The following is a 24,929-nucleotide window of genomic DNA, read 5'->3' as shown; positions in this document are numbered from 1 at the left end:
TACTAGAAGAAAAAGAAACACTTGTTTTATGTACTTTTGATAGTTCTCCACCAGAATGGACAACTACTTATGCTGAACCAGCCAAACATCTAATTAAATTAGATGTGCAAAAACTTAATATTGATCTTCTACCATTTGAAGACTATCCTTCCAATCCAGACAAAGATCGGACATCCTCAAAACCCCTTGAAGAACAACTGAAATATTGGAGAGCTTCGCTACAAGGCAGTTCCTAGTTATGGGATCAAGATCAAGATCCTCTAGACTATAGTTTGCCGGAGAAACACTAACCGAAAAAATATATTGGCCAAAAACTTTTGGAACAGTATTCTTTCCATTCTCTTACTCCACTGAACATGTAAACCTCTGCCAGTTCTACCAAAAGGTTAGAAAAACAACGAAGACAGATTTCAGCAACCTCCACATCTACTCTACCACCATTCATGGGTTCTGTTGAAGAAGCAAATCTCATCAACAGGATGGAACTCTAATGACACTGAAGCAATGACGTCATCAAACAAAAGACGTAAGCACCGACGATTGAAGCCACTAATGACGTCATCCCTGACCTCTACCAGCACTTACTCGCATACTTATCTGCCACGACATCTTCCAACCCCTTCTTCTTCTCTCTATAAATACCTCCTCACCAGCAACCATAAGGATCATCCACAAGAGCAAGCCTCTCAACTCTCTCAGCTCCCAGCCTTCCTCTCTCTCCTTCTCGCTTTCTCTGAATGCCCTCTTGTACTATACTTGTAAGTGTCTGTACTTTATCAGTCTGTACTATCAGTTGAGTTTTATATAAATCTTATCAGTTGTTTGTATTTCTTCTTTATGACTGAATAATATCTTTGTGTTTCTAAACCATAGGCTGGTGTTCTTGTTTTCTTCAATTCAATAGTCCTCAGTCCTTATCGTCACATATTCTTTAGTATCCACGTAACTAGCTAAAAGAGAAGACAAAGTGAAATCTTTCGGTTCTGTAAAACCTGTGCTCACTTAAGTAAGGCAATCAACATAAAAGATATTGTAAGACTTGAAGAAGCCGGGATAAGAGTCGTTTGGATTTTCAAATAACTCTAGAGGCTCTTTACTAGGTGAGGCTCACTAGTGCGAACTGAAGAAATACAAAACACTAACCTATAGGTTTAGAACACACCACCTCGAACACAATCCGAAAACCACTAAAAACCTGAATAAAACCACACCCGAGAAAAATCACTTGCAACCACTTTCAACTTTCAAAACCAAACCACTTTAAAATTGGTATCAGAGCCAGGTCGAATTCTAACCCTATATTGGGTTTATGAGCACAACTTCTAAACATTTAGATTATCTAGATCTAGCTTTACAACCAAGAAACATAATAACACTTGATCATCAGAAACACACTTGTTATTTCAGAAGCAAACGATTTGAACACATCTTACATTCAGATCAAGCACATCTAAACTCTATCATTGATCTCTTTCTTAGTCAAGAACTTTCTCTAGAAGTCCATTGTCAGTCCATAATCAATAAATTAGATACTCTCAAAACTACTTTGTTCCAACAACAACTTTTATCAGAACTCTTAAGAAATCTTGATTATTTAAAAAGATCTCTTAATCTCTTAACGAGAAAACCTTCTTCTCAAAAGACTGTAGAACCAGAAACATCCTCACAACAACTTTTACTGCAATCAAAAGATTTTATTGTCAATAAAACTCAATTATACAACAAGTTAGATAACATAATCCACTTATTAGATGACCTTAAATATAAATGAATCAGCTGAAATACGAAAACTCCCACTATGAAGATGCTGCAGAATTTACTAAACAGTTCTCCACAACAAAAGAAGACGGCTATTGTAAATTAGAACTACCCGGAAAAGGTGATAAAATACAAGTTCAACAAAAGAAGACGGCTTCAGTCGTCGGTGCTTACATCTTTTGTTTGATGACGTCATTGCTTCTGTGTCATTAGAGTTCCATCATGTTGATGAGATTTGCTTCTTCGACAGAACCCATGGATGGTGGTAGAGTAGATGTGGAGGCTGCTGAAGTCTGTCTTCGTTGTTTTTCTAACCATGCCAGATTTTTCTTTTGGTAGAATTGGCCGAGGTTTACATGTTCAGTGGAGTAAGAGAATGGAAAGAATACTGTTCCAAAAGTTTTTGGCCAATATATTTTTTCGGTTAGTGTTTCTCCGGCTAAACTATAGTCTAGAGGATCTTGATCTTGATCCCATAACCAGGAACTGCCTTGTAGCGAAGCTCTCCAATGTTTCAGTTGTTCTTCAAGGGGTTTTGAGGTTGCCCAATCTTTGTCTGGATTGGAAGGATAGTCTTCAAATGGTAGAAGATCAATATTAAGTTTTTGCACATCTAATTTAATCAGATGTCTCGTTGGTTTAGTATAAGTAGTTGTCCATTCTGGTGGAGAACTATCAAAAGTACATAAAACAAGTGTTTCTTTTTCTTCTAGTATATGTTGTAGTTTTTGTCCAAGTAGAGTCTAAGTCTTGTACCCAAAGTTGTTGAAGTAAACCGTAGTTCATTAAAATAAGAGGAGTAATAAGTCTGCCTCTGTAATTTTTATGTTGAAATTTTTCACAATGTATGTTTGCTTTTCTGAAAGAGTATAAGAGTTAACATCTGCAACCCAAGTCTGTATTCTCAGAACACTGTTCTGAGGAAAACTTTTAGTGCAAGGAAGTTTATAAAACTAGGCATAATTTGACCTTGCTAGAAGCTAGAAGATCAAACTTGTCGACACCTAACATAAGTGTGAAGTGGACGCTTAGGCAAAGGCTCTTTGGGGAAATAATATTCACGTAACTATCCATGATTATTTTACATTAACCCACTATCTATGACATATAACAATTTTATGTGATTTGTTCTCACAATTTGTGGAAGTGTGAAAATACTAGTATGCTTTTATGATTTATTAAATATAGGCATGGACTGAACGCAACACACCACGTAGAGCTCCTGCCTATTATTTTCCTCATCTTGATAATTTAGGTCATACTTTGAACTCTTGTGTCATTCTAGTATAGTCAAAATGTATTGTTTTAACAAATTACCAAAACTTGGTACTATTCAGCACAGGAAATTTATCTTTTATCTATCATGTCAATGAATAGTGTATCTTATTAGCATTTGACACTTTGACATGCTACACATGTGTCAAAATGAATTGAAATAATATTTGTTATTTTTTCAGCTTATGTTCATTCAATACAATGTCAAAATTGTATCATTTTAATGGGACATGAAGGTTGACTTTTGATCTGTAATTATATTTTTCTTTTGTTTTTCTTCCTTTCCATCTCCTTTCTCCTTTCTCTTCCCCTTACAACTTTTCACTTCACTATATGTCAAAACACTAGGATCGGTTTGTTGAAACAGTATTGTTTGCATCAAAGTCCAAAACTCCAGCGTGACTCAAAATTTTGAACCTTTTTAGGGTATATCTATGGATTCAAACTTATCATAAAATCTTTGAGTTAAAAGTTATGCTATTTTATTTTCACTCTCATGTTCGGGTTTTATGAGTCAACGGGGACATTTTGACACCAAGTGGTCCCTACCATGATACATATAACTTTGTATGTTAGGGATAAAGTTAGGATTACGTTTCTATGGTCATCTAAAAGTATGTGGGCTACCTTTTACTTGGTGGATGACAATGCAAAACAAGTCAAGCTAGTGGAGTTTTTATTGGTGATCTCATATGAAGTGGTGCATTTTCAGTCGAAGGGGTTCATTTGAGTGCTGAAACCTTTCGGATTTGCTCAGTCTTCATGGCGTTATGGTAGGCCTTGTTTAATTGATAAGGACTACTCTATGGTCTTCTCTAGCTTTGCACTTTAAAGGAGGCAGTAAAATCACCATTGAGGGATCATGAGTGACACTGTAACAAATTGTCAAGGAAGGAGATTGAGGGATCACTCAGTCTGCCTAATGCAAAGCAAAAGAGGATGTGGATAGGTGGGCTTTCTAAATCCTGTTGGATGGTTCTGCGAGCTGGGGGGCGAGCATGGTTATGAGGTGCTGGCTGATTGGATTTGGCATTGACATGGGTGGGTGTAGTGTTAATTTGCTGGAGAGAGTTGGTCTTTGATGTCATTAGAAGGGAACAAGGAGAATTTTCTCCTAGTCAGTGATGCGGTGCTTACAGTCACAAATAAAGGGCTGTTATTGGATGGAATTGCTATTTGGTCCCTGCTTCAGGTTATTAAAGTGGTTTCTTGAAGTGCTTGATTTTATAAATTAGTTCTTCTAAATAATGAGTGCCCTAATAAATATAACATCTTTAGAAAACTCAAAACTATCTTATTTCTTTCATCTAGTTTCAACATGATCCAGAACCATCAATTTAACACCATCACTGCCTATCCATTGAGGCAAATTAAGTATAAAACCAATACGTGTATGTTGTATTCTCAACAAAGCATTAGATTCTTGCCACTTTCTTGATTTATTGTGGTTTATAATTTCTTACATTCCTTTTATGTTTCCAATTCACATGTTGGGCACTACCAAGAAATTTTTGATCTTCCATATACTATGTAGTTTTCTAATAATTTGATATTGAACAGGATATGATATCTCTTCTGGACCTGTATGGTTGGAATACATTGCTTTCTTGAAGTCATTACCAGTCGGTGCAGTCTATTCTATTTATTAACTTTGATTCCAAGTCTCATACTTGATCGTCGAGATGACTATTAACCTTTTGCTGACTAGGTTACAACAGCTCAGGAAGAATCTCACCGCATGGCAAATTTAAGGAAAGTATATCAAAGAGCAATTGTAACTCCAACTCATCATGTTGAACAGCTTTGGAAAGACTATGAAAATTTTGAGAACTCTGTTAATCGCACAGCTGTAAGAATTCTACGATGAATTATTTGGGTATCTCTTGTAATATAAGATTGAATGCTATATGATACTAGATACAGAAAAGTTACAGTGAACATATTCTATGGTTAGGAATTGGGATAGTTGATCACTTGATTTTATGAATGGTCACATGTGGAATTTTATTTTAGATCAGTTATCACTTTCGGGTTCCTCATTCTCTTAGCATAAAGTAGAAGGATGTTCACCTCAACAATTTTTTGCCTCCCTCCATTTTTCTAGGCAAAAGGGCTTGTATCTGAATATCAACCAAAGTTCAATAGTGCCCGAGCCGTCTACAAAGAACGAAAGAAATACCTAGATGAAATTGACTGGAATATGCTTGCTATTCCTCCCAATGGATCATACAAGGTTTGCTGTAGTTTCTCAGTTGTGAATTTATTTTCTAGACACACCAAATTCATATAATGTAATGTTAATTTTTTTTTGTTATTCATGCTTGGGAACCATGTACCAGTTAATAATTACCATTTTTTTGAGTAATTTATATTTATTTATCATGCCTCAAGCTCAGACCCACCATATGAACTTCCCTCCCTTGAAAAGGGGTCTACATTGTTAGTGTACTACACTGAACCTAAGTTCCACAAGCTGTACTTCATCACTTATAGATGCCTGCATAATCAACTTATTTATAACAGGCTAAAGTATTAATTTAGTCCACCTCAATATCTATTGGGATAGAAAAAGTATTAAACATCAAAAAATAAGGATGAACTTTGTTGACTGAAAAAAATGATAATGTAATAGAATGCTATTTATTTATGTGTTTATTGGTAAAGAAAATCAGATATTATTTGTAATTTCTATAATATAGTGGTCAGTTGGATTTTATACTTTGTAGTGACCAGTGTAACTTTCTTTTTCATGGACTTTTGTGTTGAGAAATTTCTTAATAATATATTATAGTTATACATATCTAGTTAATTTAAGTTACAGATATGCATCCCTATATCCACCCAATTTCATTTTTATGTTATGAGGTGAACCAACTGCATATCATTTGCTAAGTCCTTTTTAAACCTTGTTCTCAGACTAATTAGGAAGGGCATGGTGCTACAATATTGAGCAAACAGATTATGTAAAAGGAATACAACTCAACATGATTGTGAATTGAATGATGTGTTTAGGTTAGAGTTTTTTGTTTGAGAATAATTATGTCTGCACATCCATGTATTTGTATACACTGGTGAATTTCTGTATATGCTTTATGCTGTGGAACAAATTTCAGCAATGGTTTTTTAAATTCTTGACTTATTAAACCATAAACGTGCAGGAAGAGCAACAATGCATGGCTTGGAAAAGGCTTCTAGTCTTTGAGAGGTAAACCAATTTTTAATGTGTTATTTCTTTTATACTCGATCCCTGATATAATCCTAAACCAAAACCGTATATGAAGTTCATTTCTATTATGTAGATTGTATATTCTTTGATTTCATTATTTATAGTCATCTTAGCAAAAGGAAACAGGTAATAGAGATGGAGTACCTTTATGAGGAATAAAGTCACATGATTCTTAGATTCCCTGTGTAGTTCACCTGCCTATTTGTGGGACTGGATCCAGTTGTGTTGGTTTGGGATTCTTTTTCATTTTTGGAACTGCCTTGCTTCTTTTGTGTGATGCTGATATGCTGGTCTTGGAGTTGGACCAATTGGTTGAACTGCTGTTTGGCTGGTTGGAATGACATGCACTGGGACATGCAGTAAATTTTTATCGCACAAATCTCTCTAACACGGAGGAAGAACTCTTCAATATTCCACTGTCTATATTTGTGGATTTATGGGCTTTTTGGTTTTAGTCTATTTTTTCTTGGAGATTATTGTGTAGGTTGTTCTCTTGATCTGCAAGCTTGATAACCAAATTGAACATTGGCTTATCATTTATCAAAATTATTGTTTTAAAGAGCACAATCTGTGCCCGAAAACCACAAGTATTTTAGGTTTAGGTCTGGACTGTTGAAGTGTTCTGTCATCAGCATTGTTGTCATTTGCACACTGGTGCTTTGTTACACTACTAGTCCATGCCAAGCAAAGTAATGCCTGTTACATGAATTATGGCATCACATTGTTTAGAGCTATTAAATCCTATTGTTGTTGTGCTCACATCTAATATCCATGTCAGATACCTTAATTGAAATGAGTATATTATAAATTAAGACCTTCAACCATGTTGAGTATGCCTGCATGAAGGGAAATTAATATGAAGCAATTACTGATGTTTAATTGCTTGCCTATTCCACTTCAATATTCAACCTTTAATGCTCCTGGACTTTGAACTTTTTCATACTTAAAGAATTTATCATTGATTTTTTAAAAATTATCTCTTTGTCAAGTTGCATCCAACAGTAGCAAGTATGTTTCATTGATTGAAAGAGAAAATGTACTTGTTATGATTGAATTTGGTATGGAGCATTTCTTTGACAAACTTTTGATTGTCTGTTATCCAGAGGGAATCCCCAAAGAGTTGACAGTGCATCTGCTAACAGACGCATTACATTCTGTTTTGAGCAGGTATGCAAGACAAATGCATTTCATTATATGTTACTGAACTGATGGATTCAGAGCTGCTGTTATTTTTTAAAAATAAATACTTGCAACATGGGATCACAATTAGTATGGTATTCAGGTACCACAGATACCTGGTTATTATGTTCCTATTACAAATTCTCAGGTTGAGTACTGTTGTTTACCAAATTATTGAGTACCCATTGCCCATCACAGACCACTGCCTTTGGCGTCATAAAGCTATTGACATGTTGTTAGCCTGCTTGTCATCTTTGTTAATTTATGCTTACTCTTAACTCATGCATCATTTATGAGGATAAGTTAATTGACATTTCGTCGTGCTCTTAACCTATCAATAGCTCGTTAATCTTTATGAATTTGTTCTAATTCTTAATCAATCACATTTTTCTTTCCTGTTTGATACTTCTGAATTCTCTTCAAAATAGTTAGTATGTTTATGTAAGCAAATTAATCTTGTGATGAATAACTAATTTCTATATTGCTTACTATCACCAGTGCCTCATGTATTTGTATCATTATCCTGATATATGGTATGATTATGCCACATGGCATGCCAGTAGTGGTTCTGTGGATTCAGCAGCTAAAGTATTTCAACGGGCTTTGAAGGCTCTTCCTGGTAATCTACTATTTTTATTGTGATAGTTGCTGCTCTGGCCATATTATATGTTCGTGTCACCTATGAAAGTTTTATACCCACATTCTGATAAGAACCAAGTTCCAGATGTGGACCAAGCGCTGGATCATGGGTGAAACATGTTGGATCCAAAACATGGCTTGTATATTCCATGAGGGATAAAATAAAAAGGGGCTAGAATAGAATTAATATATAGTGGTAGTTTATGTTGTAGCGTCAGTTATATCTTTGTGGCAGTTATGTTAGGGTGTTTTAGAGTATGTGTGATTATAAGTTTGGGGGAAGTTAGAGGGGAGGGGATCTAAGAATTATTGTGAGAAGAAAGCATTGGCTTTGACGAAAGCATTGGCTTTGGTTGGTGGAGAGAATTTTCTTTACCAAATTGTTTGTGTTAACCTTAATACAATTATGTGTTTTGTGTGTTCTTCCATTCTGAATTTTGGGTTCCTAACACATTCTTTGTCACAATTTCTTGGTTTTGTTTCATTTGATCATATTCTTTTGGTAACACTGTCTTGGTTTCTTTTATTTGAAAACATTTGTTCAGTTGGCATGTTCTTAGAAGTGCTTATATTCTTTAATTAGAAATTTATATCAATCTTAGGCAATGATGCCTTATTAAGCATCCATGTGTAGTATGTATAACAGGTCTATTAATTTTGTTCCAGTTAAAAACTTTACAATGTTACACAAGGGCCATAAGAATTTTTTAGAACTTTACAAAGTTACATGTAACCTAGATATTTTTGTATACATTGTTCAAATACAAGCTTTCGATAGGCAAGTTCATAAAAAATTAAACCGTTGGCCATATTTAATTCCAAAGTTAAAGGCCTTGTTCTCATCTTTTCTTAGTGATGCGTATCTCTCAGAGCATGCAAGATACGATATATATCTTATTCTGTGGGAAGAAGGGATTAAGTCTCAGTTCACCATCAAATTTCAATCACCTAGAGTCCTTAATTTACCTAACCTTCATTGACAGTATGCTTGTTAACATTCTCAGAACTCCAAGATACTTAGCATCTCAAGTATGAACCTGAGAGGAGATACATTTCCATCCTTGAATTCTGCGGTGTTCTTTCTTTGTTGAGTAGGCACTTTCTTCCTCATTCCTAGACTAGAACAATTTGGCTTTTGATTACTGGGTCATAGTTTTGGGGAAATTCTTGGATTTTTCTTCATTAATTTTATCATCTAAATTCTAAAGTCATAATTTTGAAAGGTACCAATCATAGATTCTATTGTTTTTTTTTTTAAATTATATCACATTCCCAGTAAAGCAAGAAATGTAGTGGGTATTATTGTAGATAGTTTGTTAAAGGATGAAGTTGTAGGAGTAGTTAGAAAAGGGGATAGAATTATAGCTCTTAAGATAATAGTGGTAAAAGAAACTATGAACATAATTAGCGTATATGCACCACAAGTAGGATTAGATGAAGCTACCAAATCAAGGTTTTGGGAGGACTTAGATGAAATATTACAAAATATTTCACCAAATGAAAGGATTTTAATAGGAGGTGATCTAAATGGGCATGTCGGAGTGAAAAATGAGGAATATGAGAGAGTACATGGGAGTTATGGGTTTGGAACGAGGAATGAGGAAGGGAAAACTATATTAGATTTTGCGATAGCATATGATCTTAAATTAGCTAATACGTTTTTTAAGAAAAGAGAAGAACACTTGGTCACATTCAAAAGTTAGAATAATAAATCGCAAATTGACTTTCCTATGGTTAGGAAGAAGGATAGAAAGATTTGTAAAGATTGTAAAGTCATCCTTGTAGAAAACTTAACTACCCAACATAGGGTAGTAGTGTTGGATATACGCCTTAAACATAGTATCAATAGAAAGAAAATATATACAATTCCTAGAATTAAGTGGTGGAAGCTAAAGGATGGAAAGCAACATATATTTAAGGAGAAGATAGAAGTACAAGCATTAGGTGAAATATACGATGACTCTAATACAACATGGGATAAGATGATATCAAAATTGAAAATAGTAGCTAAGAGTGTCCTCAGTGAGTCAAAGGGGCATGCACCGCTAAAGAATCTTGGTGGTGGAATGAGAAAGTACAAGAGAAAGTGAAGGAAAAACGAATAACTTATAAGGAATTATATATTTGTAAGAATGAGGAAAACTTAAAAAAATATACAATAGCAAAGAAAGAAGCTAAGAAAGTGGTGAGTGAAGCAAAAAATGAAACTTTTGAACGGTTATATCAAAAATTGGATACAAAAGAAGGGGAAAGAGACATTTATAGAATAGCTAAAGTGAGAGAAAGAAAAACAAGAGATCTTAGCCAAATAAAATGTATTAAAGATGAATGTAATAGGGTATTAGTAAGCGATGGAGAAATAAAAGAGCGGTGGAAGAGGTATTTTTATCAACTTTTTAATGAAGGTTTAGGAGACCAACTTAACTTGGGTAATTTAATTAGGTCAAATGAGCATCGAAATTTTAATTTTTATCGTAGAATTCAAACTTCGAGTAAAACAAACTTTAAATGAGATGACAATGGAAAAGCCGTTGGACCGGATGATATTTCGATAGAGGTATGGAAGTGCTTAGGAAACAAGGTATTGAATGACTTACAAAATTATTTAACATGATATTGAAAATGAAAAAATGCCTGATCAATGGAGGATAAGTATTTAGTTCCCTTATATAAGAATAAGGAGACGACAAAATTATGCAAACAATAAGGGTATTAAACTAATGAGTCATACTATGAAACTTTGGGAAAAGTAATAGAAAAAGATTAAGGAAAGAGACCATGGTGATGAAAATCAATTTGAGTTCATGCCTGGAAGGTCGATAATAGAAGTTATACATCTTCTTAGACAATTAATTAAAAATATCGAAAAAACAAGATCTACATATGGTATTCATTGACTTAGAAAAAGCGTATGATAGAGTCCCAAGAGAAATTATATGGCGAATTTTAGAAAAGAGAGGTGTTAGCGTAACATATATTGAACTAATTAAGGATATGTATGAGGATGTAACAACCAGAGTAAAGACTTCAGGCGGAGTAACTGAAGCATTTCCAGTAAAGATAGGGTTACATCAAGGATCAGCTCTAAGTCCCTATCTTTTTACACTAATTATGGATGAACTCACTGCGCACATTCAAGACACAGTACTGTGGTGCATGTTGTTTGCAGATGATATTATTTTGGTAGATGAGACCCGTGAAGGAGTAAATGTTAAGCTAGAATCTTGGAGGGAAACACTAGAAGGGAAAAGTTTTAAGCTTAGTAGATTAAAGACAGAATATATGGAATTTAAGTTTAGCAATATTAGAAGTAATGAAACAATTGTTAAGATAGGAGAGGACGAGTTGCCTGGAACCGAGCGATTTAAATATTTAGGATCATTTTTACAAAATGATGGAGGGATTGAGAGAGATGTCTTACATAGAATACAAGCAGGATGGGTGAAATGGAGGGGAGCGTCGATTGTTTTATGTGACCGTAAAGTACCTCTTAAACTTAAAGGTAAGTTCTATAAAACCGCAGGTAGACCTGCTATGTTATATGGAGCTGAATGTTGGGCTATGACTCGAGCAGAAGATGAGAGTTGCAGAGATGAGGATGTTAAGGTGGATGTGTGGGCATACGAAGATGGACAAAATAAGAAATGAGAGCATTAGAGAGAAAGTCGGATTTGCATCTATTGAGGAAAAACTCCGAGAGACACGTTTAAGATGGTACGAACATGTACTTAGACGACCAATAAATGCTCCAGTTAGGCGATGTGAAACTATGATAAACATGCATATCAAACGAGGAAGAGGAAGACAAAAAAAGACTTGGTTAGCAATAATAAAACAAGATAAAATTTATTTAAATATAGATGATGATATAATAAGAGATAGAGCTCAATGGCGTAAAAGAATTCATACAGCCGACCCCACCTAGTGGGAAAAGACTTGGTTGTTGTTGTTGTATATCACATTCCCTAGCAACTTAAATTAAGGCAATGCTATTTAGAAGGAAGGGAATCAAAATGAAGGGTGTGGGAGAGGGAAAGGATGAGGATCACCTGTCTTGGATAGAATTATGTAAAGAAGGAAGGATTCTTGACCTTTGTTTTCGTCTAAAATTGATTTGCCCAAATATGGATGGATTGGAAGGAGAGGAAGACGAAAATTGTAAGAAGACCAATGTATTCCTTTTTCATCACAAACTGTCAATCACCATTTCATTGTACATCGAGGGACTGCTAGACCATAACTGGTTGCCTCCGAGTTATCACCTTTATCACTGTTGACCATGACCAGCTTTCGTCACATTATTGACAGCCATCCTTGATTGTCGATGGATTATCTTCAGCCACCAGATTCAACTATCAAACTAGAATCTATCCAAACTATCACTGACCATAAATTTTGACCATAGGGCCATCATGAATCATCATCAGATTATGGCCAAATCACATTGGATGTGGTCATTGAACCACTGCTAAACATCACTTGAACATGGTTGGACAACCACTATGTTGATCACTGTTGTTACCTTTCCAAATAAAGTGGAAAACCTGTTTAAGTGTAAGATGGAATTTTCATTTCCTCTTCATCCCCTTATCTGCATCCAAGTAGTCTTTTTTTTTTTTTTTCCACTATCTCCTTTCCATCCCACCCCCCTCCTTTCTTCTCTATCCTTTCCCTCCAACCTCAGTCTCTGCCTCCAAGTAAATATATTGTAAATGCCATAATCCAACAAGGATTTCCTTGATTACTCTGAAGAGATCTAACATTTTGTCTGAGACTGCATGAATAGTTTCAATGGTAAGGATTTTTTTTTGAACTAATAACAACAATAATGACAATCCATATAAAAAATCCGTGTTTGTCTCAATTATTTTGGGGTTGCTACCTGATTCTTGTAACTTTGTGAAACTCACTTCAAGACTGTAGTATTATTAATATCCTAAATTCATATATTAGTTGGGAAACTCTAGATGCTAGCTGATGCGTATTAAATTGGTTTTATTATTTCGAATATAAACAATTTTTATGCTATATATTCAATTATAACGCACATTGACAATGTAACTTAGTTTCTTTGAGGAACTTAGTATTTGGAAAAGCTTTATAAATTCCTTTATTATCTGTAGTTTATAACAAAACCTATTGGCTTGAAAATGTAAATTCTTGATTATTCTGAGGACATAACATACATCAAAGTTTGAACTTTCTTTCTAGATTCTGAGTTACTGAAATATGCATATGCGGAACTAGAAGAGTCTCGAGGTGCAATTCAGGTCCAGATATAATTTATTTTTGTGTTATTTACAATATTTATGGGTTATTGAAGATTCCTCACTCATGCAGTCTGCTAAGAAAATATATGAAAGTTTTCTTGTCAGCAATTCTGGTGCAACATCTCTAGCTCAGATTCAGGTAGTCTATCCTCATTTAACCTTGTTTTTTCTTGAAGTATAGTAACCCACTTATTGTGTCATTGGTGCTTCTTGTTTGTCAGCCTGAATGCCACCTTTTTTTTTGCAGTATATTAGATTTCTAAGGAGAAGTGAAGGCATAGAAGCAGCTCGGAAATACTTTTTGGATGCTAGAAAATCACCAAGCTGCACATATCATGTTTTTGTTGCATATGCCACAGTAGTCTTTTGTGTTGACAAGGACTCAAAGGTTACAAGAGAATGTTCAACTCTTCTGGTTATATCAGTTTATGAAGGGGTGGAACACACATGTTTTAGATCATGTTAAAACACAGAATTATTAAGACAAAACTGTGATTTTCTTTGTTCATTGATAAACATAGATCGCAAAATATGACCCAGTGTTTGATATTATGTGAGACTTAAATTAAGTTTTTAAAGGTGTTTCATGCTGGTCAGTTATTTTAGTGTCCGTATGGTGGTTGAATTATACATCTTGTAGGTCAATGAAATTTTTTTTTTTTGTTTTTGGTTTCTTTTGTTGGTACAGTAGGTACGGTATATTAATCAGATATGTAATATTTGATAAATAATTGAGATGGGCATCAAACTAGTATTTTGAACAACCTAGATTACTAATTTGGCAATCAAATTAGCACCTATGTTTTGTTTCTTAATGTTACTTCCAAGGTTTAGAGTTTCATTTTGTGTTGGAACCTCAGATCTCCATTTTGTTACTGCATAGTGCCGCAACTTGGCACACTTCAATACTTAGAAGGGTTTGGAGATCAACTTAAATAGTTTTAATCCTATAATTCCCTTCTGCTTAACTTGTTTGCCACCGAAAGCATAAACATATAGCAATTAGTTACCTCTAAATATAATAAACCTATAGTACTTAGAAAGTCAATAAAACCTATAAACCTATAGTAATTAGAAAGTCAATTGAATTAAAAATATTGAAAATAACAAATTACAAAAATATAACAGATATCTTGAATAATGATTGCACCTTCATAATATCAAAAAGAGTATTGTGCTGAGACCAATTTATAACTTTCCAAGACGATATCAAATAATACCATGATAACACTTGATATTACAATGGATTTCTCTATCATGACTTGGATTGACACAGATGAAATTGGAATAGTTAGGGATATATCTCAGCTTCTCTAGCCCTAGTATCACTCTTCCTAATGCTTCGGTTGGTGTATTTTCTCAATCCCATCCCTTTTTTTTTGTAGTGTTTTGCCTCCTCTCCGTGATCTAGAGATGGAATTGAATATGAGTTATGCGAAGAGAATCTTGTTGTTTTGGCAGGATTATTTGTTGGTGTTTCTCTTCTCTTATCTTCTCTCTTAAGTGTTTCATCTCCTCGTTGTCATTAATAGACAGAACAAAGGATGCGCCAGGAGAAGAGAGGTGTCTCAGTTAGTTTCAAGTGGCAGCGGTCAAGATTCGCCATGCCTTGATTGGTACCATCTAAACCATGTCGGTACAAATGACACAATGACATTAACCTATGCCAAAAAAGTATTAGATTAGAATGATAATGTTGGCAGTGTAGACCAAAACCAATTGATACTTGAAGCCATGTTTATTTTTATATTTTTTTTTCTTTCCAAAGGTATCCTTGGCTAAATGTCTGAGATTGTTTATTATCATTGTTTCATCATAGACTTTGATAACTCCTCAAACTTAGTGTTCAATCAGGATCTAAAACTTGCCTGAAGTTCAATTTAGTCAGTATGCTAAAAATATTATCAAGGGCATGACAAGAAAATAAAATTTGTGTCAGGTCTAGAAAATGTAAATGAATCATTTACAGGGCATCAGAAATAAAGATGTGGAAGAAGAATTAGTGAAATATATGAAACATCTGAACTTTGCCTTTCCTTTTGTGTTTTATTTTGATGTTATCAAATGTGTGCTCTGAGATATGTTTATGCTGTTTCATATCCATCCTTTTACTGTATTTTACTTTTGGACATCTGATGCACTGAAATACATATCAGAAGTGTTTTTCCATTCTCTTCTCTTGTTAGTGCAAGCAAAGAATTGATCATTGCCTTTTTTTTTTATTTTTATTAGATGAGAAAATGTACCTTCACTGCTGTGTGTCCCTGTCATTTAGCTGGAACAAATTATATATGAAATCAAACCATGCCAATTGTTTTCATTATCGCTTAGTTTCCTTTGATTTGTCCAAAAAGAAGGTAGCATATGATTGCAGTCTTTGTAAGATAAAACTACATTGTCAATATTTTTGTCTTTGTTCTTGCAGGTCGCCCACAATATATTTGAAGCTGGACTAAAGAGATTCATGAATGAGCCCGGTTACATTCTTGAGTAAGTTTTTTTTTATTTATTATGAATTCTTCTCACTTTGGATTTTTGTGCACATATCAGTAGCTGTCGTTGCCTGACTAGCATGGTTGTTAGTTGGATTTTGGATCTGTTTGTTATAATGAACATTGCAGAAACTCCTCATTCTCACAATCCTGTCACAATTAACTAATCTTGAATTGTCTGGTACATTGAGGAATTGATTCAATGTGTGCGATCTTAGTAAACACAGTATTAGGTACTAGTGTCAGAGAAATGAAAATCAGGGCCATCGAATTATCAGAAATTTTCCAGGTAGGATAACATCAAACAGTGAGCATAAATGTATATAAAGGTGAACAAGTGGACATAAATATATAAAGCTAAATGAAGTGTGACTCTATCATTAGTTGAAATGCATAGATAAATCACTGACAAAACAACAACAATACAACACATCAATATAAGAGAATCAAAGTTCAAATTCTAGTAGGGATGAATATTTTGGAGGTCGGCCTCTAAGTGTGTATAAGTTGTGCTCTAGATTTACCTAGTAGACGAACGGGGGGAAGGCCGTTACTTCTAGGATTAGTCGGGCGAAGCCTAAGCAATGTGGATTATCACACACACAGACACACACACACAAGGGTTTTAACTTTAGGGTTTAGGGGTACCACTAGTTACTCTGCCACAAACCTACTATGTGATTATCAATGTCCATGCTGGATTGTTGGTACTGTTACTGTACTACGAAAGCATCATAGAGTTATCTTTTATAGACAACAATTCATGAGCACAACTGTGGCCTTGAGTACTCACAAATTTGCAGTAGAATGGTATTTCATGTTCTCTAATATGGTAACAACTACCAATGGTGGCTTCATCATGCTACATTGCACACCTCACACTCATTGATGTGGTCAATATGAGGCGACACTATTGGTAAAGACCATGGATTGAAATCTTATTCCATGCCTGTTGGCACAGGAGAATTTTTTTTATTCTATCGGCTAATTGACACACAAAATAACCTGATGCAATGAAAACATTCTCTAGCATCGAATCGAATGCAAGGCAAGCCTTCCCTCTGTGGAATCACACTTGCTTTCCTTTTCCTACATTGAATTTAACATGAAGCAAGCTTCCGACATCAAATAAAAAATGAGGCCAACTATCAACGAAGATAAGGCAACCCTCCAGTGTTCAATTGAACGCAATGAAAGTTTCCAATGTTGAATCAAACATGAGGCGAGCTTCTGTTGTCTTTGTGCTGTCTTCCAAGATCAATTCTAGTACTATTCCGCATCATCTTCTAGCATTAACGTTGCACGTTGTCTCCTACACCATCTCCACATGTGATCGCGTCTTATTTCTAGCTTCAATTTCAGTCTTCATGCCATCTTCTAGCATCTATGTCACACGCTGTCCCCCCACCCCCTTTGTGCACATTTGACTTCTTTCCCCCTTCTCTTCCGCTGTCTCCGTTTCTCCTCTTTTGTGGCTTAGCACACCACTGGCATCTGGCACGTTCTGTACATTTCATTCTGGTGACGGACCTTGGTAAAGATACTCATGGTTCCAGGTCATGTGAGTGGCACTTCATGTTTATGTATAGATTATCCACAAGGCGGAAAGATATCAATAAAAATAGATGATCATGATATTGCTATTAATAATTTTTATAATAAAATCATATTATTATTCAATAAACCATGTCTGGTGTTCAATTGGATCCTCAATTACATCCAAATTGGATTATATTCAAGCACACAATAAATTTTAAATCAAAATTGATGAAACATTTGCCAAATTTCAACCTATTTCATCTATTTTTACTCCCAATTTGACCAACATCAATTCATGCTATCTATTTTCTGGTGCAGTCTAATTCATTTCTAGCTGTTTTCTTAGAACTCTATATTTCTGAACTTCTTTGAACTCATGAGATGTCCAATTTCTTAGGAAGGATCTAATCAGTATTTTTGGACATCAAACAAACTTCAATGATTTTTAGTAACCATGATTAAAGGTGGGCTAAATGATCTGATTATTAGCAACATAGCTTTACAAGGAATCTAATGATAGAATAATACCATTATGGCGAAACCTAAGCACCTTAGATTTGGGCTTGTATGATTTGTCACAAAGGGTTCAGCCTCCATTGACACTGATCCAACTTGAGCAATTCACATCAGTATTAACAACCATGAGCTTAGGTGTGACCTGGATTTTAGCAACATAGTTTTACTTGGGGAATAATGGCAAAGTACTATTCGTGTAGTTAAACATAAACACCTAAGACCCAAGGCTTGTTGACGTTGAAATTTAGAGACACCAAGCAACCTAGGTTAGCAATTAATACTCTGCTAGGTGTACTAGTATCTCACTGGTTTGCTGATTGTTTGAATAACGTGGATTTAAAAATGAGAAATTACCCATATAAAGCTCTTGATATTGGCAAATGCCCAATTGGCCTTCTAAGTTCCAAAATGCCCAAATCTGGTGCATTTCACTTTTTATAGACCAAAATACCTCCACTGTTTGCATGCAAAGGCACACTAGCGCTGTTAAATTATACTTCTGTTGAAATTGTATATTTTGAAAATTTATCCTTATTTGCTACCTTTATTCTTCAGTAGTTATCTTACAAGATTTAAAGTATTTGGTATTTTATTACAGATATGCAGATTTTTTGTGTCGCTTAAATGATGATAGAAATGTTCGGGCTTTGTTTGAGCGTGCTTTGAGTTCACTTCCCCCTGAAAAATCTGTGGAGGTATTGAGGTCATCTTTTTTGCAATTTGTTAATTCCATGAAAAGTTTTATGAATCATTGCATTTGCTGATAATGACTAGCTGGGGAACAAATTGTAAGAAATATGAGGATGCCACTATTTTGCACCTAGGCATTAACAGTATAATGTGGTTATGTTTTGCTATTATTGCGCATCTAGGCATTAACAGTATAATTGGTTATGTTTTCCCAACTGCATTTTTATATATTTGTTTAGTCATACTTCCAGCCTTCCGATTAATTGATTGTGATTGCACATATTTCTTTACACATGCCTGTGGGGAATGGGGCACATCAACTTGTTAAAACTAACTTTATCATATGTGAGTTAAAGTTTGAACGCTAAAATGTAGCACCACCAATACAGGTTCAGATCCATTCTGGATCTACCTCAATCACCTTTGCCTTTTCTGATAATACATGTTTCATAGAATGTCTGAGATATGTTAGCCTATGGATAATTCATACCAAATTTATTGTAACCAAGTTGACATAGAGGTTACCTTGTTAGGAGCCTTGCCACTGTTTCTTTATTAGAAGGCTCATGTATCATAATCAAAGTCTTCATGTTGTAAAATTTTAGTTGAACCCTTGATGCTATATCTATATCCATTTCCTAAAATATTCCCATTTAATGAATCAGGCATCATTATACCATTTTATGGCTTAGATCAATACTATTTATCTCTATTGATTATGCCACTGACTGTGAAAATGGATATGCATTGGCTGAATTGATGCTATATGGCCTCTATGTTACTGATCACCAACTTTCAGGATCTCGCTTCAGGACTGTAGTCTTACTCCAGTTATAATCATGATGATTTTCTAGCTAAGTTGATATGTAGTGAGCCTCCCCCATCCCCACTTTCTACTTTTGGCCTTTTGATATGTGCTTAGATGTGTTGTATGATCTACATCCTACTTAGCATTGGAAGTGTTGCAACAATGCCAAGTATTGTTCTTGATCCTCCATCCATTTCTTGGGTTCTCAAGTGGATGTTTCTCCTTTCATCTCCAATTTATCACTAGCACCATACATTGAAATGTCGACACGATACCAAAATAGTATCATTCCAATCAAAGACCGAAATATCGGCATGGCTCGAGATTTCGAACCTTGATTGATAGCACAATAGGTGAAATAAAGTTGAATAACAAATATTTCACTAAATTATTATTTAGTTGTAGAATATCATAACACTGACCAATAAGATAATTCCTAAATAAGGTCACTGTTCATGTGACTTGTCTGATATATTTCCTATCTACTGACCTTTAGTTGACTTTGTTTCATTGGTTGCCTTCTCCATCGTTCATTTAATATAGTTTGTGTTAAATTAGTTATGCCTGTGCTAGACTATATCTCTCATGGACACTGATATTCAGGTCTGGAAAGGATTTTCCAAGTTTGAGCAGACATATGGAGATTTGGTGAGCATGTTGAAGGTATGAGCTGATTCATTATTTTTATAAGGTGTTGATGTATTCAGGGCTTCAGAAATACTTTTTGTTTGGTTGTTGTAACCTGGGTTCTTTTTCCCCTGTAAACTTGATCCATCTGAGCATCTGCAGCTTTTACATAAATCAGTTTATACTAACAAAGCAATCTGGTCAACATTATATCTACTTTTTGTTTGTGTTGTATTAGATTTTGTATTTTTAAGTATAATAAGGGTTTGGACTCCATGAATACAGGTTGAACAAAGAAGGAAGGAAGCCTTATCACAAATGGTTGAAGAAGGTTCGCCAGCACTGGAGAACACTCTGTATGATGTCATTTCACGTTACAGTTTTATGGATCTATGGCCCTGCTCATCAAAAGATCTTGATCATCTATCAAGACAAGAGGTAAATGATTTTCATTGAGTTTCCTTCAATTGTAGAATCGAGGGTTGTCTGGTTCTACTCATTAAAGAAAAGATGCTAGAATCCTTGAATCTTTAGAGAGAGACAAAAGGAAACCAGAATCATGCCTGTTAAAGTCACAGACGCTCAAGGAAAAGGGGAATCTGTAGAGAAGATACAGAAAAGGACACCAGAATTGTGCCTGTTGGAGTCCTTTACTCCTAACGAACATGAGATATTATAGAAGGGTTAGGTCTAGGTGTCCAACCAATTTCACAATGAGGGTTACATGTCTAGATGCATGTTAATTGTTCCCTTTCACATTTAACATGTCATAATACAAACCTCAAGGGTTGATCACCCTTACTGCAAGTTCAAGAGCATTGGTTGAAGTAGGAGTTGAATGTGATTTTTGTGCAACAAATCTGTCCCTAATTATGATTTATTCGACATCCAACAAATTCATACTGAAATGATGCAAAAGTGATGCTTGTTTTCAGATGAAGCAAGACCATAATGTGGTAGTGGAATTAAATCTGACATTAATGGTCGTTCCTCAGGTCCGACAAATTGGTCCGAGCATGATTGTCCCCCAGGTCTGACAAATTGGTTCAAGCATCATTGGAATGAACATCATCTCTATTGGTATCGGTCTGCGGGTCTTGGGTTTTGCTTTACAGATCAATATTTTTGGTGAGATTAGGAGCTTGCCTGTCTGAAAAAAAAGACTAAACTTGATGCTTACTTCGAAGAAAACAAAAGTGATATTCATCCACGATGATTAGTATATATGACTGCTTGAAAGAACAATATCTAAGGATCCTACACCTTGGTTAGATTTTCGATGGAGTCTTATTGCTTATTTTATCCTTGAGTTAGAACAATCACTGTGAGTTTATTAATTTTTTTAATTTTATATATATGTTTGTTTGCTGTTTCCTGTGAAATTATGTCTTCTTCAATTAATGTTTTCCTCTATTTGTCCTTTTTTTTTTATAAAAAAAGAGAATGATATTTCATGGAAATTCTTATGATATTTCCAGTGGCTCATGAAAAACATCAACAAGAGAGTTGACAAGTCAAGTTTACTTAATTGTGTTAATATCACTGGTACGCATTTTTTTGCTCTAAACATTAGCACTTATAATTTGCCTTAGGAAGCTTTATATTCATAACATTTGGATGAAGTGGAAGTCATTGTCACTGTATGTCATAGGTGGAGACAAGGTTTCTGCTGGACTGACAACAAATTCGAAGTCGCTGCCACCGTCTTCAAAGGTTGTTTATCCAGATACCTCTCGAATGGTTATATATGATCCAAGACAAACTCTAGGTAAAAGTTGTTGATGTACTGTATTTTGGACAAAAACATTTCCATATAACTGAATTAGGCTTCATGGTTTCCTACACCTCGGATAGGATCAGTGGTTTCTGCTACACCTTGGGTCAGATCAGTCGAGATATTCGTTAGAATGGAGCATTGATTACAATTTAACAGTCTAATCTCACCTCATAAATAACAATTTCATTCACCATAGAACCAACATATTTCACTTGATATGATATTACTTTACAATGATTTTAATGTAATTGAGCATGATTTTAGAAATTTGAGTGACATTAAGCATTCTGGAAAAATACGGCACTCTTTGACTCTTCTATTTCAGGTTCCTTCCTCCTTGGTTCCTCCTCCCAAGTGATGCCCCTATACCATCTCATACCAACATAGTAAATCAGTTGGCACCATATCCATCTTGTCTAGTCTAGGCATTGAAACCCCTACCTGGAATGAGACTTAACCTTGCAATTCTGCATGTTTTGTATTATAACTTTGTTTAATTAATTTATTTAGAGAAGATCTATCCTGATTATTGCATTTGAGCTAAGTTAGGATTTCTAATCTGATTTGGCTGTGAATAAATCTAGTTCCTATGTTATTCCAGTCGAAGCATAATTTCTTTGTCTTTTAATAAAATCTTAGTGGTAGTACAAACACATATTAATCCTTTTAAATTGTCAATTTAGCAATATGTTTAATTTAAAGAGCAGAGGCTAGAAATCCTACTTTTCTCTAGTCAATAACTTATCAAAACCTATGTTTCATTGGGTTGTGTGTTACAGTGTTAGGATCCAAATTTGTGGACCTCTTGTTGTTTCTAGGTTTGATCTTGATCTTGAAAATTTTGAGGGCTGCTGCCCCCTTCAAGATCAAAATTTTGGCATAATTCTACACCAGCATAACATGATTATCCTAGTGATTCTGTCGTCACATGGTATGGGTTGTGCCAACTAAATTGGTGTGGGATGTCTTCATTTGCTTTGATCAGAGTGGAATCAAAGAAGCATCAAACCATCCTCGAGGCTAGGATGGGGATGCTAGGTCTATTTCTGATGGAATTAAATCAAACACTAACTCTCAATTTAGCATTTCTATTGAGTTGGAACTCCATCACTGTTAGTTTCACTAATTGTCGTATCTGCATTGATTGCATCATTTCTTTGTGAGTTATACACTCTTGCTTGAGCATATACTAAGCTTTGAAGGAATGAGGTATACAGTAATTTGGGTCCTCAAGTGTTAGTGCTTGAACCAGTTTGGTCCTAGATCTGAGCTGTCACTTTCCTTTGTTGAGTTGTGTTAACACATGGTACAGGCGCTGCACATGTCTGCGTTCAACTGGCACCATTTACAGAAAGGAAGATGTGGTATAAGAGGAGTGAATTTCTTGTTTTAGAAGGTCACCATCCTTTTTATTTTCTTCCCTCTCCTGTTAATTTCATCATCAGGTAGCCACTGCTGACCTAAAGAAAGGCTCTGCAGTGGTGTCACATTCTGCTACATCTTGGCATGGGAAATGAAAGGTACCATATTGCACGGCATGGGTGAGATGACATGAAAACTTTAAATTATGATTAGAAAAGAATGCTATTACTCTCGTGCAAGTGTGTATGTATATAATGTCCCAATATAATAATTAATGACTAAACGATGTGTGACTTAATTATTATTATAACATTCTCAAGCTGGAACATAGTTATATGTCACGTACATCTTGTTGCACAAAATAGAATAGAGATATTTAATGAAGAAATCGTTCGAGCCAAGCTTGAAGAAGGGACAACATTAATGCAGCTGTTAAGAGACTTAAGTTGTGTGACACACTAGATTAAAGCTGATGGCTTGATTTGTCTCTTAAGAAGAGTAAAATGTTCTTCCTTATCTCCTCTTAAACTCGGATACCTGAGGAACTTGAAGTTTGTAAGGGCATTCAATTGACTACAGATGAGACTACTTCTGGAACCTTTCTGATATTCAGATATCCCTTGGACCAATATAGAAGCTGATTGCACTTGGCATGCAATAAACAATTAATTTCCTGGTTTTGTTTATTATGAACTTCAGAATTGCCTATCCTAAATTCATAACTGCACATTAAATTTACTTGATTTACAAGATAGAAACCTGGGAATTCTTGGATGGCTGTCATTTTTTTTTTAAAAAAAAAAACTTTCCTGACTCTTTCAATTGTTACAGGATCTGAGGTTCCTGCATCTTCCAATTCAACACATACCTCTGGTTTACCTCCTGTTGGTAATAGTACAACTGCAGTCAGTGACATTCTTAAACTAATCTCACCAGTGCTGGCCACTTTTATCACAAATTTGCCTGTTGTTGAAGGTACCTTAGTCTTTTGTTTGTCATTTAACTAGAATATCGTGTCATTCTCAACTTTTGTTTGTTACATGTTTCCTTCTTGGTTGATGTGTGCTTGCTTGTCCATGTTTGTCATGTAACAGTGCTTAATTGCAATAGGTATATAAAAATTTCTTTTAGACGCAAGTTCTGGATCAAAATTGAAAAATAGTCAATGCAGAAAATTTAATTTATCTTGATGTCCAATTGAAACATGTGTGTGTGTGCGCGCGCGCGCGCGTGCGTGCGTGCAAATGTTTCTCGACAATTCAACCTCCTCTCTTTTTTTTTTCAGACTTGAGATGCTGTCAACATACTTTCTTCTTTCGTTGCACATGATCTTGAAATATATACGATTTATATGTCAATCTTTTTTGGGGGTACCCATGCTCACAATCTTTCTGCTTTTGTTGCACATGTACTTGTAAAACGGGATTGTTGTCATACAATATCTGATTGGTGGCCCAAAACACTTTGGAACAATTTGAGAAAATAATTGTATTTGGGTACTATATTATTATTTTTAGAAAAGGATGCATTCCTAAAAAAACTCCCACCTCATACCAGAGATACTATGAAAATTTAAATTTGTAAAAGAAAGAAAAAAAAAGAAATAATAAACTGCAGATGAAAGACATTGGAGATTCAACACCTACATTTATCAGAGAAAAGGAAAAAAAAAGATGAAAAATATATAAGCAAAGAGAGAAAGAAAGTTCTGACATATTAGGAGATGTAAGAGAGAGAACTAACTTCTAGCAGTCTAGCTAATGGTTTGCCA

At 34.9% G+C, this 24,929-nt stretch overlaps 1 protein-coding gene across 3 annotated transcripts in view; it reads left to right on the top strand.

Annotated features, from left to right (window-relative positions):
* LOC121969336 (cleavage stimulation factor subunit 77-like) overlaps window positions 1-24,929 on the top strand; it is a 36,089-nt gene that overhangs the window by 7,878 nt on the left and 3,282 nt on the right. For all 3 annotated transcript variants that reach the window (XM_042519375.1, XM_042519377.1, XM_042519376.1), the window contains 16 exons: window positions 4,594-4,655; window positions 4,742-4,882; window positions 5,138-5,266; window positions 6,192-6,238; window positions 7,363-7,426; window positions 7,937-8,057; window positions 13,289-13,347; window positions 13,418-13,486; window positions 13,595-13,735; window positions 15,773-15,837; window positions 18,493-18,589; window positions 19,996-20,055; window positions 20,305-20,457; window positions 21,498-21,564; window positions 21,671-21,787; window positions 23,990-24,133. In XM_042519375.1, the coding sequence (XP_042375309.1) occupies window positions 4,594-4,655; window positions 4,742-4,882; window positions 5,138-5,266; window positions 6,192-6,238; window positions 7,363-7,426; window positions 7,937-8,057; window positions 13,289-13,347; window positions 13,418-13,486; window positions 13,595-13,735; window positions 15,773-15,837; window positions 18,493-18,589; window positions 19,996-20,055; window positions 20,305-20,457; window positions 21,498-21,564; window positions 21,671-21,787; window positions 23,990-24,133 (1,536 nt within the window). The remainder of the gene's footprint in view (window positions 1-4,593; window positions 4,656-4,741; window positions 4,883-5,137; window positions 5,267-6,191; window positions 6,239-7,362; window positions 7,427-7,936; window positions 8,058-13,288; window positions 13,348-13,417; window positions 13,487-13,594; window positions 13,736-15,772; window positions 15,838-18,492; window positions 18,590-19,995; window positions 20,056-20,304; window positions 20,458-21,497; window positions 21,565-21,670; window positions 21,788-23,989; window positions 24,134-24,929) is intronic.

The sequence above is a fragment of the Zingiber officinale genome, chromosome 4A (assembly GCF_018446385.1).
Source record: "Zingiber officinale cultivar Zhangliang chromosome 4A, Zo_v1.1, whole genome shotgun sequence".
NCBI lineage: Eukaryota > Viridiplantae > Streptophyta > Magnoliopsida > Zingiberales > Zingiberaceae > Zingiber > Zingiber officinale.
The sequence above is the reverse complement of the archived record's forward strand: the minus strand, read 5'-3'. Positions and strand labels throughout refer to the sequence as shown.